The 15,943-nt window shown below is 37.2% G+C and overlaps 1 protein-coding gene across 4 annotated transcripts in view; it reads left to right on the forward strand.

Moving 5' to 3' along the window:
• LOC120537148 (exocyst complex component 1-like) overlaps positions 1 to 9,913 on the forward strand; it is a 91,481-nt gene extending 81,568 nt beyond the window's left edge. For 2 of the 4 annotated variants that reach the window (XM_039765852.1, XM_039765855.1), the window contains 3 exons: positions 1,145 to 1,344; positions 6,426 to 6,617; positions 9,138 to 9,913. In XM_039765852.1, the coding sequence (XP_039621786.1) occupies positions 1,145 to 1,344; positions 6,426 to 6,617; positions 9,138 to 9,296 (551 nt within the window). In that variant the 3' untranslated portion in view covers positions 9,297 to 9,913. Of the gene's footprint in view, positions 1 to 1,144; positions 1,407 to 6,425; positions 6,618 to 9,137 lie in introns of those variants that run through there. The other 2 variants (XM_039765853.1, XM_039765854.1) reach the window with 2 other exon arrangements.
• The last annotated feature ends 6,030 nt before the right edge of the window (positions 9,914 to 15,943 follow it).

Below are 15,943 nucleotides of genomic sequence, written 5' to 3' on the forward strand. Positions count from 1 at the left end.
AGAGGAAACCCATGCAGACATGGGGAGAACATGCAAACTCCACAAAGGGAGGACCTGGGAAGCGAACCCAGGACTCCTTACTGCTTGTAATTGATAAACTGTTTAAAAATGGTAATCAGTTATGCTAAACCAAAAGTATTGCAAAAGTATACTGTTATGTTGTGTGATACTTCACTTCATAAATACACACAAACTTTTTCTGTAATGGTGCGGAGTATCCAAACACTCATTTCTTTATTGCATTCACCAACAACAACACTCTAGTGTGCACCACATAAACTGTATATTGCTTGGTGCCACCTACTGGTTACTATCGGCATTCTGAAACATGTAGTTTAATACAATACATAACATATACCAAATGTATTTATTCAATTTTGTAATAGCTCAGGATTTCAAAATTATTGTTATATTACAATGTACTTTGTAAGTAATGCAGTAATATTTTGGCTATAATAGGGACAAACTATCGTATAGTAAATTTCATTGTAATTTGCTAATTTAAAGCAAAAAATGGTAACACTTTACATTAAGTGTCTGTAATTACACTGTTAATACTATGTAATTACTTGTATAAGTACAGTGTAACTACAAGTTATTACTCTGTACTTACTGTGTAATACAAAGTAACATTACCCTGTATAGTTAATTACTCAGTTGCCATTGTTATTCCACAGTTTGTATAATTACAATGTAACAATTTATCACTGATCCAAAAAAAGTGTACTTACATAGTTACATTGTATCTGTACTTTCAAAATGTAATAAAAACATCAGGATATATAACTACAACTATGTAACAGATGTTCCATGGTCTGCTTGAAATATCATCAAAAACCTATGCAGTTATCACTGCAGTTATCCATTACAATAGTCCAGACCATGGAACATCTGTTACATAGTTGTTTTTTTGGATCAGTGATAAATTGTTACATTGTAGTTATATAAACTGTGGAATAACAATGACAACTGAGTAAATAACTATAACGTTACTTTGTATTACACAGTAAGTACGGAGTAATAAATCGTAGTTACACTGTACTTATACAGGTAATTACATAGTAGTTACAGTGTAATTATGGACACAGTACAATTATGAAGAATAACATAACTGTAATGTAACTGTTTACTCTCTCTCTTTTAGTTGAAAACCTTTCATCACAGTCTCTGAAGACACCTTCTCAAGTGGTGATGATAGAAAACTTCTATTTTATTTTTAACTTCCTTTCTGAACTGAAGATCCCTGGGCTGGACCACAAGCGGAAGGAGGCAAAGAAAAAATACACACATTACCTGAACCTTTATGTAACCACTAATCTTGGCCTTCCTTTGGAAAAGCTCAATGTATGCGCACCAATTATCCTATCCCATTTACTGAGACTTCACAAAATGCAGAGCTTTAATGGGTATACATTGGTGATATCAAGATTAGTGACATATTTAATGCATTTTTTAAAATCATTTTAAATAAATCTTAAGTCATTTTAAATAAACAAATAAAAATTAAGCAGTAAACCAAGCTTTTTCTTACTATTTTATGTTAAAGTGAGCAGCATCATAAAATAATTTATAAAGAATTTAGAGAATATTCCTCAACATTAAAAAATCTAATATAGAATAACATAAAATTCGCCAAACTGGTTAATCTAATTTAGGACTGTAGAAGATTTAGAGGTTATGTATGATCAGACATATTATTGTTTGGACATTTGCCATGCAGCCAGCTTAGGCAAACTTTTTATTTTCCCAACACTGCACGATGCTCACAAAGCTGCAGCTGCCATAACAAAAAGAATTTTCACACATACATACTGTAAGCTTACTCCACCTCACATTTTACATTGCTGCCCAATCTGCTTCGAACATATGTGATGTTCCTATACTATTAGCACGCCACGAGTTTAAAAAAAAACAAAAACTGCAGTATTGTTTTCGAGGGGTATATTAACTGATCGTAATGAGAATATCATTAAAATACTTAATTGTTTGCATAAATTCAATGTGCATTTTGCTTTCATTTCTGCATTACGCTTGTTATGTTCCTCACTATGTAGCACAGATCAGGTACTTACAGGAATAGCCCCCTGAGTATACAACACTGATCCCTTAAATCACCAGTTCTGCTGGTACTCGAAAGCTCAAGCAGAGAAGTGCCAGAACAGAGTAGCGCAGTAGCGCAAACTGATCTTTGAGATCTGACTCCCAAAGTCCCTGATCTCTCATTGGCCACGTGTCAGGTTCACATAAGGGAAATAAGAGCAGGTCCATGGCTTTCAAACCTTAAAGATTCCCTTCTCCTCCAAGAGTCAGAAAATACATGGGACCCTGTACAGTAATCTATACCAATAAAAGGCAAAGCCCTCACTGACTGAATGACTGACTGACTGACTGACTAACTGACTCAATACTAATTCTCCAACTTCCGGTGTAGGTAGAAGGCTGAAATGTGGCAGGCTCATTCCTTACAGCTTACTTACAAAAGTTAGGCAGGTTTCATGTCGTAATTCTACGCATAACGGTCATAACTGAAGCCTACTTTTGTACATATATACGGCCATAGCCTGCAGCTCAGTCGCCATGTGAGGCAGAGTTGTGTCCCTCATTATCACACCTCCCACGTAATTGAGTGCCTGCCCATATAAGGCCGTCCGTCGGCAGCAATCCAATAGACACGCTGCCGCTAAATATTCGCGGGTGAAGGACTGTGCTTATGCAAATGAAGATGAGATAGTCGGGGATAGACTAGTGTTTGGAACAAACTCAGTGAAAGTGCGAGAGAAACCTTTAAGTGTCGGGTCTTAGCTAACATTAAATAAAACCGTGGACATCGCAAGATCGCACGAGATATCACAAGTATAGCTGAGAACCTTCGATGCATGTACTCCGAGCGGCTCACGTGAACTGACTGTGAACGCAGTACGCAGAGAACAAGGAAGAGCTCCAAAGAGCGCTGAACAAAAAACGCATTACACAATTGAGAAGGCAGCAAAAGAATATGAAGCGAGTGACGCATACAAGCATATTCATAAGTGCAGCTATTGCGGAAACAAAGCACGGTATAAAACTTAAGTTTAAATTAAGTTCATAGACACTCTGCCACTGGCATTTCTCCTGCCTACGACGAATACGATATTTGCGAGATACAAGTTTAATGAGAAGACGCATTGCCGGGTCTGAGCTAACATTAAATATTCCGTGAACATCACAAGATAGCACAAGCACAGCTGAGAACCTTCAATGCATGTACTCCGAGCGGCTCACGTGAACTGATTTTCCAGGACTGGGAAAGGTAAACCCGTTCATGCAGTGTGTGATGTCTCAGATAAAGAGGAAGACGAGCTGCTTATTGATGCAGTAGAAAACAAACAACCCTCTGACACTGAACAACCCTCTGACACTGAACAATCCTTTGTACACATATAAATAGGAAAGCAAGGTGTAAAGCTTAAGTTTAAATTACGTTCATAGACACGCTGCCGCTAAATATTCGCAGGCAAATCCACAACTTAATACCGGGAATGCCTGTTAAACATCTTAGATTCACGAGTACCGATTTGGGTAGTGATCACTTCGATGAATGAAACCTGTTCAAAAAACTCATTACACAATTGAGAAGGCAGCAAAAGAATATGAAGCGAGTCACGCATACAAGCATATTCATAAGTGCAGCTACTGCGGAAACAAAGCACAGTGTAAACATTAAGTTTAAATTAAGTTCATAGACAGGCTGCCGCTGGCGTTTGTCATGCCTACGACGAATACGATATTCTTGAGATACAAGTTTAATGAGAAGACGCAGGGTATGAATGAGACTTTTGATCACTTTGTAACGAAGTTAAAATTGCTGTAACAGAGTTAAAATTGATGGTGAAGAACTGTGCTTATGCAAACGAATAGGAAGGCAAGGTGTAAAGCTTAACTTTAAATTAAGTTCATAGACACGCTGCCGCTGGCGTTTGTCATGCTGAGAGACTGTGTTTGTGGAGGGATGGACAGTTAAGGCAGGTGGGGGAGTCATGTCATCATCTCCCCTCCCATTCATGTAATTTCATTCACTTCATTTCGCTCCGAGCTGCATTCCGCTGAGCTCTGCAGCTGATGCGGTCTTGCTGTTCTTTTTCCTTAGTGTTTAGTCCTCTCTCCTTTACTGATTTTTTATAAAGGAGAATTGAGACCTGAGAGACTGTGTTTGTGTGTTTGTGGAGGAATTGAAAGTTAAGGCGGGTGGGGGGAGTCACGTCATCATCTCCCCTCCCATTCACCTCATTTCCTTCACTTCAATTCGCTGCAAGCTGAGCTCCGCTGAGCTCCACAGCTAACACGGTCTTGTGGAAACAACTTTGTGACGCTGCCGCCAAATACTCACAGAAAAATCCACAAGTTAATAGACATGCTGTTGCTAGAGTTTCTCCACACTCTGAATCCTCCAGGCACTCCTGAGCATAATCTAATTTTGAAGGTTGGGACACCAATAATGTTACTGAGAAACTTTGTAACTGCATGAGACTTCAGGTCACGTGTCTGCAAAAGAACCTAATTGAAGCAACTATTTTTACTGGCAGTTGCTCAGGGGAGAGAGTTTTTATTCCTCACATCTCCGGTAAACCCTCTGATCTCCCATTTCAATTCAAATGCCTCCATTTTCCAGTAAGGCTCTGCTTCGCGATGACAATTAATAAGTCTCAGGGACAGACCCTACATAAGGTTGCCACTGATTTGAGGCAAAATTGCTTTTCACATGGCCAACTATACTTTGCATGCTCAAGAGTAAGCTCGCACAGCTTGGTCATATTACAACCGGAGTGCTGAACTGACAACGTGGTATACAAAGAGATCCTTAACAAATAATTATTGGTATATTTTCCCTCAGTTTAAAAAGGTTTACTTTTCTTCTTAATAAAAATTTAAAAGCAGTACTTCGCCACTGCGAAGCGCAGGTACTTTGCTAGTAATAATAATAAAAATAAAAGGTTTATTACTGTTTGCAAGGCGTTTCTATCTTACTGACAGAAGCAAAAAGTGCAAAGCATCTGCACAGGTAAATCGTAAACAAAAAAGACTTGTCAGCTGCACCTTGTGCATGCTGGTCGAAGCATGACATCAAGAAATGCTGCATGGCACATAAGACTGGAGCCATTGAGAGCAATGATATATATATATATATTTTATTTTTTTATTTATTCTTTTATTTTATTGATTTTATTTAAATCACACAACATTCCATACAAATAAATCAATTTTTACAAAAATAAGATTGAAAACGAATCAACCCCACCCCTGAGAAAGGGAGCTAAGCCAGCAGAGTAAAACTTAAAGCTAGTAAAATAAGTAAATAGATGAATTAATAAGTAAATAAAGATAAAAGGAAAAGAAAAAAAAAGGAAAAGGGGGTGGGGTGGGAGAATCTGCTTCCTCAGGGCTTTAAAAGCTTATTAAAAAATGTTATTGATTAGATCCTGCCAGGTTTTGAAAAGGTTCTGCACAGATCCTCTAAGTGCTAATTTGATTTTTTCCAGTTTCAAATATATTACCCACTGACTTAGAATAGGAGAGTTAGGATTCTTTCAGTTCAGCAAGATAAGTCTATGTGCCAATTGTGTAGTAAAGGCAAATACAATTTGTTTGTCCTTCTCCACTTTAAGCCCATCTGGAAGTACACCAGACACAGCTGTTAGTGGACATGTGGCGATTGTGACACCAAGGCTGTCTGATAGGCATTTAAAAATTTGGTCCAGAATGATGTTAATTTGATGCAGTCCAGAACATGTGACCCAGTGAGGCTAGAACTTGATTGCAATGTTTGCAGGTTGGATCTTGCCCTGGAAACATTTTGGACAATTTTAAGCGAGTCAGATGTACTTGTAATATAATTTTGAGTTGAATAATTGTATGCTTTGCACATATGGAGCTCTAGTGGATTCTGTGCATTGCTACCTTCAACTCCTTTTCTGAGATATTGAGTTAGAGATCCTTTTCCCACTGTCCTCTTGGATCTTTGAAAGGGAGGGACTGTAAAATGGTTTTATATATTGCAGAAATGCTGTCTGAGTCCAGAATACTGATCAATATTTCTTCTGGTATATAGGTGGGTGGGAGGTGAGGAAAATTGGGCAGGTTCTGTTTAACAAAGTTTCTGATTTGAAGGTAGTTAAAGAAATGTGTTGCTGGAAAGTTAAATTTGGAGTGTAATTGTTCATTGACTAAGTGATTTAATCCTGGATGTTTTCCAAACATTAAAAAATGTGTATGTTTGAGTGGATGGTTATCATGCTGAGCAGCCACAGATAAAAGCTTCTCTATAATGTTATCTTAATAAAGAAAATATTACTCACAAAAGTAGTCCTGTTAAAAGTTCCTAAAATAGTGACAAAAAAGACATATCTGTACTTGCCTTTTGCCAAAATGTTCTTGTTTCAACAATTCAGGAATTTTTTGAGGGAGTCAAAACTCGCATGGCCCAGGGAATTAAAGAAGAAGAAGTTGGTTTCCAGATGGCCTACAACAAACAAGAACTGAGGAGAGTTATTGAGAGATATCCAGGAAAGGAAGTGAGAAAGTCTTTGGAAACATTATACAAGAATAACTTCAAACACCTGTCAGATCCATATCTACTTCAGGTGAAGTATTCAAGATATCACAAACTACATGGCATTTTATTTATGTACCAGTATTTAAATGTGCTAATTGAGTGTATATAAAAACTATATATTAGATTAGATTAGATTAGATAAACTTTATTATTTTCAAGGGAAAATTCACAAGCTTACAGTAGCAGAAACATAAAAACAAGGAAGCAGAAACACAGAATAAATAATACGGCAAATCAATCGATATGTAAATCTAAATAAATAAATGCACATTGTTCAGATATTTCACTGTAATATTTCAAAACAAACTTAACAAGTGCCCTGAAATGCCAGATAGCAATGGCAGAAAAGACCTCCAGAGGCGCTTCTTAGCACACCGTGGAGGAATGAGCCTGTGGCTTAAATTGCAAACAAAGAGTGTACTTGACAGGATGGAGGGGAGTTTTCATGATGGTGTCCGATTTTGTCATAATCCTGCTTTCTACAACAGCTTCCAGTGTGTCCAGGGTTCGTCCCACGATGATGCCAGCTTTCCTAATAAGTTTATTTAGGCATTGTGTTTCTTTTGAGCTCAAGTTGCTTCCCCAGGAGACCACAGTGTAGAACACCACACTGACAGAACATTTTTTTAAAACATTATTTTGGTGGTCAGTAAAGGGTTGATTTCAAGCAAGTTAAAAATATATGAATGCCATAATATATGGGTTGTTTTGGAGACTTAGGTAACTACTGTCAAAGTTGAGACATTTTACTTTACCTTTTACTTTATTTGCTTTATGAGAAAGAGATATCACATTTTTGTTCATGATATAGCATTGTGAACAATGAGTCCTACTTGAAAATAACAGAGATAATAGAATGCAGTTACACACATTACTTGAGTAGATAGAATACAGATTTTAAATGGCATTTACAATATCATTTAGATTAAAAAAAAATGAATGTAAAAGTACATATTTTGGATAAAAGAGCCTTGATTGAAAACATATTCTAAATCAAGTGATATTGTGGAGGGACTATAGCTAGTTCTAGTTCATATTTCTTAAAAATAAAATATTTGAAAGACATATTGAATGGAAAGGTAACATCATTGATAAACCTCACTCTAAAAATTATGATGATAATGGCATTAACCATTATGGATACCAGGTCACTGTGGTGCAAATTATAGTATCTGGGAAATATTGAATCTTTAAAATCTGCAGATGCTGCAGCCTTGTCTATTGTAATGTAAGAACTTAGTACATGTTTGAATTAAAGTTATGACTGTTGACCAATAAATGAGGGGGAGAAGTTCTTCAGTTCAAAAACTCAGTCCCACGGGAACTGCATTTCTTATTTTTGATGCATGTTGATTTTCCTGGAAGTATCTATTTAATGATATTTTAGGAAAATAAGCTGGTGTTTGTGACCATGCAACTGGATAAGTGACACGTGAATTATATGACACAAGTAGCGTGAGATTCTCATTTTTTCCCCCCCATGAACATTTGTCATATCCTTTGCTATCTGTTCTCAATAAAAACACGCAATACACATTTTTTCTGTTTTATCACTTTAAGACACATGGATTAAGTTACATATAAAAAAATCATTTTAAAGAGGTTTCATACAACAGTATGTTTCTAGAGGCACCTGGGTCCATTTTTTTTCTGCCATTGCTTTGCTGTGTATGACTGAATCAATTGGTGGCATGAAGAAGAAGCCTGTATGACTTGAGTTTGGTAAAGAGTATCTTTTCTATTTATAAAAACAAAATGCTAATCTCTTTCTGGGTTATAATTTGGCATATCTGAGTAAAAACATTGTTTTTCAGTATAGAAGAAGTTTGAGTCTATAGAAGTGGACAGTAAACCCCTGACATCTTTCATTATTAGTCACTATTTTCTGTTTTACACTTGTGAGATCGGTTTTTGATTACTTATTCATTATTAATAATGACTGCCATATTTAGATTTTGTATATAAAGTGCATATTTTTATATTCTGGTCAACAATTGCCAAAAGAGGAAGGTGGGTGAGGTTGCCATTTAAAGGACATGTAAATATTTAATTATGCATTGACAAAAGAATAAAGACAGATATATGCTCTCAGAACATGTAAATACTTAATAAGGAGAGCATCTACATGTTCTGAGATCATATGTCTGTCTTTATTCTTTTGTCAATGCACAACTGCATTCCTTTTTTATTTAGGTAAACATTTTTCACTGTTCATGTCAATGACTATTTTTTTTTTCTATTTTTTTCTTCAAAAAAATAATGTTGAGTTTTTAAAGATGTGAAACTTGTGGAATAAGTTTCTCAAATTACTATTTGTTTGTCCCTTTTTAGTGTTCACATGCTTTTTGTATATTTCTGTTTACATTTCTGCCTTAGAAATAGGCAGGCATCAGCATTGCTACTGTACATTTTTGAAAACAATTTGCATTTCAAATAATTTTTGGACCCTAAAAAGTCATGCCATTTTTACTTTTATTACTTTTATTATTTTTTGTATAAAAACCCTTTGTATCTTATTTAACTTATTTTTTCATGGTTTACTCTAAAGGTGGTGTGGCGAATGATGCAAGATGACTTCATTCGTCAGTATCAGCAGTTTGTAGAGCTGATTGAACGTTGTTATCCAGGGTCTGGCATTACAATGGAATTCACAGTGGAGGATCTTCTAAAGTATTTTTCTGAACTGGACTGTTCTGATGTGTCATAATAGAGAGTAAAGCTACAAAAAACTGTAACAGTACAAGCTATAGTATATGAAGTTTTTCTTTTGTCAGGCAGCTGAATGTATGAAGTATATGTAAATTAAAGCTGTAAGAGCCATAGAAAATAAACATATGGATAAGGAAAATTACACTTGATGATTTTAATCTAAAGAGTACATTAAAACCTTTTTGTTTATATTTTTTAATATACACAATACTTTTCTTTATCAAATTCATTACTTGATTTAAGTGAGTAAATATATACTGTGTAATACTTACATAGTATTGATTTAAGGCAGCAAGGACTTGGGTTCAATTGTTGACAAAGCCACTTTTTTTGTGGACTGATTGTGTTTTTCTGTGTACAAGTGGATCTAGATTCTCCTGTTTTAATCAGCACAAGCAGCCCGCTATCCCATCCCCCAACAATGCAGCTGAAGTGAGATGCAAAATCCTCAGAGCTCAATACTGTTTATCTGGGTGTGTTGTTATATCGTTATTTGGAATATATACATTTCATGTTTGTTCCATATCTACAATGATTTGGATAAATGTAGGATGGCAGGAAATGCGAGACAAGAAATGTTGAACACATAACTAAAACAGAAAGTTTTTTTCATGTTGTAGTAATAATAAAATGTTAATGTGAAGTGTATAATATGTGAGGACTGAAGTTCAAATATCGAATAAACACTTTCACAAAAGGAATAACAAAACAAGTTTGCCTTTATTGAAAAATATTACCAAAGGAAAATAAATTATTCAATTTACATGTTGCTGCCAATATGTAAAAACTGAAGCCTATTTATCAATCACATGGCTGGGCTTCTAGTAAGAATTGCTGCTTCTAACTTAAGAGGTTGCAGGTTCAATCTAGGTCTTCCCTGCATTTTCCATTTTGACTAGTGAGCTACTATTATTTTTACAATTATATAATAAAAACATACATTTGATTTGAGTCTGTAACTCCCTTTGTAAAATTGTATTACTTGTAAAAGTTAGTTTTTTTTATTATTACTAGCCGAAGCCCGCCGTAGCATATGGCGGTGTAAGAATAGGAACGGAAAACGGTGAGAAAGGAATTCAATATAACAAAGGCTTAGGAAACCATATCGACGAAAATAACAAGGAGCAAAACCAATGCCAATGGTCGAGAGAGTACCTTCCTGTAGCAGGCTACGGAAAACATACATATATAGATAGACGCCACATTCACTGTGTTGCCCAGTCGACACGATAAGTAAGCGCGTCCGCCCTATTGCGAGTGGTAAACGTGCCATTTAAACTACAGTAATACAGGTAGACGTGGAAACCGGGTTTTCTGATGAAAAAAGAATAACATTTTAAACAGTATCGTTTACATACAACAGATTTTGGCGAATCATTTAAATGCAATTATTTATATCCATTTATATACTAATAATGGCAATTATTAAATAATAATAATAATTTTTATTATTAAATAATTCCTCCCATATAAGTAACATTTCTCTGTCTGCGTTCTTTCATCTCCGAAACATTTCTAGATTTCGTCCTGTTCTTACGCAACACAGTACTAAAGTATTGGTTAATGCCCGAGTCACCTCATATATAGATTACTGTAATGGTATTCTATCTGTCATCCCACAAAAACGTATCCATCGCTTACAATTTATTCAAAATTCTGCTGCCAGGATAATAACCTGCTGTTTTAAATCCACTGAACATACTACACCTATTCTCTCTCAACTTCACTGACTCCCTGCTAACTACAGAATACAATACTAAATACCACTCTTTACATTCAAAGCTCTCCACAACCTCACTGATCTCCTACAGACTGACACTCGTCTCGCTCACTCAGATTCTCATCTGCAGCTCGACTTTCTGTACCACACATCAAACTCTGTGCTATGGGAGCTCGAGCGTCTCTCATAGTACTCCTCAACTCAGGAATTCTCTTCTCTCTCATATACATCAGCTCGATTCAATAACACATTTTAAAACTACCCTCAAAACTTATCTTTTGAAACTGGCATACCATTTGTGAATTTTGCACTGTTACTGCCAGTTATACTTGTTTTTTTTGCTAATTATTGCTGTTTGATTGAGAGAGGTGGTGGACGTGGAAGTAGGATTAGAGATGGTGGGCGGGGCTCTGTCGCTTGCCCTTAGTTAGAGTTGGTGAGCGGGCTCCGTCAGGGTATCTCATGGTCTTAGAGTTGGTGGGCGGGGCTGTGTGAGTTGGCGGGCATGGCTCTCCGTCTTGCGTGCACTCTCTGTCCTGCTTGTGCTCACTGTCTTGCGCGCCCTTAGAGAATAATTATAGAGATTATTCAATTTTATTCTTCAGTCATGTTCACATGGTACAAAAAATTTGCCTCTTCTTCTCTGAGTTGATGGCATTTATCTCCATTCTTTTCACAAGAGCAGTGATAAACACAGTTGGTGTTGTGGTTGATTCCTGCTCAGAACTATTTATTGTTGATGATCAACACTCATCAACACTAGATATCTGGACCAAGATTATTCAGGAATGTTTTAGACAAGACTTACTAATTGCAGACTAACAAAAACTATTTTAAACAACAAATTTGTTTGTCACATTCAGCAGAAATTTGCACTTCATTTTTTTAAAAATATTTTAGCATTATATATAATACACTACTGTGGCTGTTCGTTTGTCCAGGATTTTAAATCACCTGTAGCTCGCAAATCGTTTGACCTATTGACCTGAAATTTGGTACACATATACTACATAATGTCTACTATCTGCTTTCGGGGTGATGATTGACCTCCATTGTTATTCCTCTTTTTAATTTATTTTATTGTAGAATCAACTCTCAGCAGTGGCCAGCAGGGCAGCCATGTGGCGCATACGTACGGGCACCATTCTCATCCCTACCATCTTCGCCATCACTTCCCCTACCTCTTCATATCTTAAATCATTATTGTGGCTGACTGAAGACTTAAGTGTTGCCCAAGTGAAAATTAAAGAAAATGTACTAAATAATTGCAATACAAACAGTGACTTAATCAGTTTAAATGCGAAAAGATGCTGACGAAAAAAGAGAAGCGGGCCGCTAGGGTGGAAAAAAGAAGAGCTGCTCAGGAAGGCAGCAAGCACATCAACCTCTGAGCAAACGAATACTAAACGTACAGAGAAAGAGCATTCATAGTTTTCATACTCAAGTCAAGTGTATTCACCGTTGCTGGTTTACATATATTTAGGTTATATCTATATATATCTATCTATATCTATATATATCTATCTATATACTATATCTATATATCTATATATATAAATAAAATTCTATGTTCATTTGTGTCATCAATTACAATTAACTAATATGCTACAGTCTAATACAATCTTTAACTATTACATTTTATACTTTATTTTAGGGATGCACCAAATTTTCGGCCGAAATAGCATTATCAGTTTCGGCCGAAACATAAGAAAGCGCCGAAAATAAAAGCTGAAATTGTCGCCACGCCTCTCCCATCCTCCCGTCTCGTTCGCGCTGTCATTATGCATCAAACACAGAGTATGTCGGCGGGTTTGGAAGCACTTCAAAGTTTCAGATGAGGACAGCAAAGTTGCAATATGCAACATTTGCTCTGCAAAAGTTTCAAGAGGGGGTTCAACAGCAAAGACATTTTCGACTACAGGTTTAATACACCACCTTAAGTCAAGACACGCAATTGAATTTGAGGAATACCGTCAAACAACGTTGGTTAAAACTAAGCCAACTAGCACATCAACACCCTCGGTTGCCACATTTTTTGAAAAAATTAAGAAATTTGCAAATGACAGTGCTAAAGCATGTGACATAACAGAGAAAGTAATGGAATTCATTGCTTTAGATGACGAGCCGTTTTCAGTCGTGGAGGACATCGGATTTCATAGGCTAATACACCACATTGAGCCGCGTTACACACTGCCAAGCAGACGGTATTTTGCAGAGACCTCTCTACCTGAAATGTATGACCATGTTGCAAAACATGTTCATGAGCTCATGACCACAGATATCTCTGCTCTAAGTTTTACCACAGACATATGGAGCTCTGACGTTAGTCCAACTAGCATGCTCAGTTTGACAGCGCAGTGGATAAACGCGGAGTTTAAATTGCAAAACATTCTGCTTCATGCACAGGAGTTTGTCGGCTCACACACTGCAGCAGCAATATCCGATGCTTTGGCTAACATGTTTGAAACTTGGAACATAGACAAGTCTAAAGTGCATGTGATTGTGAGAGATAATGCACGGAACATGATAAAGGCTATGGATGACAGTGGATTAAAGAGCATACCTTGCATGGCACACACGCTGCAGTTGGCTGTGAATGAGGGAGTGCTTAGTCAGCGGAGCATATCAGAAATCACAGCAACTGGGAGAAAAATTGTGGGACATTTTAAGCATTCTCCGCTTGCTTATTCCAGACTACAAGATTTGCAAAAACAGTTTGGGATGCCAACAAAATGACTACAGCAAGATGTGGCCACTCGCTGGAACAGTACATACTATATGTTGCAAGGATTACTTGAACAGAAGCGGGTTTTAGCTGCATACATGACAGATCACGACCTGCCAGCAACTTTGAGTGCACATCAGTGGATGTTGGTGGAAAACATTGTCTCTCTTCTCGCCCCGTTCAAACAGTTAACCAAGGAAATAAGCTCAGCTCAAGCGTCTGTTGCTGAAGTTATTCCACTGATCGCAGAACTGAAGCGCCTGCTTGGAAAAGAGGCGGAAACAGATCATGGCGTAAAAACAGCTAAAAAAAACTCTACTGGAGGCTGTTAACAAACGCTTCCAAGACATTGAGTCCAACCCTCTTTACGGCATTGCAACAATATTAGATCCACGCTTTAAAGACCATTACTTTGACGATGAGAAAAGGCAGGATGTACGCGAAATGGTGCAAACAGAGCTTACGGCTCTTGAAACCTCTGGTGAAGCACAAGCGCGACGGGAGAACAGAGCAAACTGTGCCTGAGAAACGGTCACGTACAAGTGATGAGGCGCACATTCCTTCGCTTTCTGATATGTTTGACGAAATTTTACAGGAAAGCGTCCCAACCCACAGCGGTGTAAGAGCAAGCGCAGCCTCACAAGAAGTAGCAACCTATCTAGCTGAACTACCCATTGGCAGAAGTGACAATCCACTTGACTACTGGCACGCGAACAAAGATCGATTTCCTTTGCTTGCATGGACTGCGCGCAAGTACTTATCTGCCCCAAGCACCAGCACAGACAGTGAGAGATTATTCAGTGCAGCATCTCATGTTCTTGATGAGAACAGAAATCGTCTCTCCAGCCAGAAAGCTGAACAACTTTTGTTCATAAAGAGAAATCTGCCAATTTTGCTAAAATAAAAGCAGCCTAATTTGATGTTGTTTACAGTTAAAGGTTTGATTTATTTATTCTGTTATTGTAATGTTTTGCACAGTAATTTAAAATTGAAGTAAAACGTTTAATGCAGGTAATATTTTGCACAATTCGTAAAGGCACTAAAAGCTAGCACAGACTGAGTGATTTTATTCAGTGCAGTATGTTCTTCATGAGAAGAGGAACTGTGTCTTCAGCCAGAAAACTGAAAAACTTTTGTTCATAAAGATAAACCTGCTTCTTTTGCTTAAATTAAAAGCAGACCAATTTAGTGTGTATAGTTATGTTGTTTACAGTAAGACGTTGGATTTATTTATTTTTCTTCTGTTTGTGCACTGTTGTTTGGTACGGTAATTTAAAATTGAAGTAAAAAAGCAGCTAGCATTTTTTTTGCACAATTTTGTTACAGAAAGAAATTTTATTTAGTTTTGTTATTGTTAAACAGCCTTATTACTGTTATTTATTATCAATAAAAGTTTGATTGCTTAATTAATTTGTAGTTTTTTTAATACAAACAAAAGAAAATATTTTAAACATGTTTTTTTAATGAAGCCATTTTCGGTTTCGGTATCGGTTTTCGGCCAAGTGCATCCAAAAATTTCGGTTTCGTTTTCGGCCCAGAATTTTCATTTCGGTGCATCCCTACTTTATTTACATAAATTTAGGTTATATATGTAAAATCTAGTGTAATCTATTACACTATGACAGTCTAGATCAATCTGTTATATCAGTTACAATAAATCCATTGGGTGAGAGATGAGTCCTGTGTGCTCCCTGTTGGGGGTTCTCCTCCATCAGGGTCTGCATGGCTTCGATCTTTCAAAGTGTTCAGGATAGAGTAGTTTCTGAGTAGGCTGCAGAGAGCGAAGAGCATTACCTCCGACTTCCTGCAGTGGATCTTTGCCCCTGAAGCCACAGATCATGACGATGTCGTCCATGTAGAGTGAGCATCTTGTCTCTCGCCTGTCTTGTCCTGGTGTGTTGTTCCCTCTGATCTCTGGCCTTTGTCTGATGCATTCTGCAAGCGGCACTATACAACAGACAGAGAAGAGGGGAAAGAGGGAAGCCTTGTTTGACCCTGGACAGGACTGGGAAGGGCTCAGTTTTCCAGCCATTTACCAGTATCATACTGGAGATGTCTTAGCACATAAGGCTGATGTAGGAACAGAACATCTCATCCATGCTGAACCTTCACAGTGCCCCAATCATGATCCCAATCGTGGAACACACTGTCAAAGGCTTTCTCTTGATCTAGGCTGACCAAGGCCGCGGTGACGCGGTGT

The sequence above is a fragment of the Polypterus senegalus genome, chromosome 10, assembly GCF_016835505.1.
Source record: "Polypterus senegalus isolate Bchr_013 chromosome 10, ASM1683550v1, whole genome shotgun sequence".
In the NCBI taxonomy this organism is placed as follows: Eukaryota; Metazoa; Chordata; class Cladistia; order Polypteriformes; family Polypteridae; genus Polypterus; species Polypterus senegalus.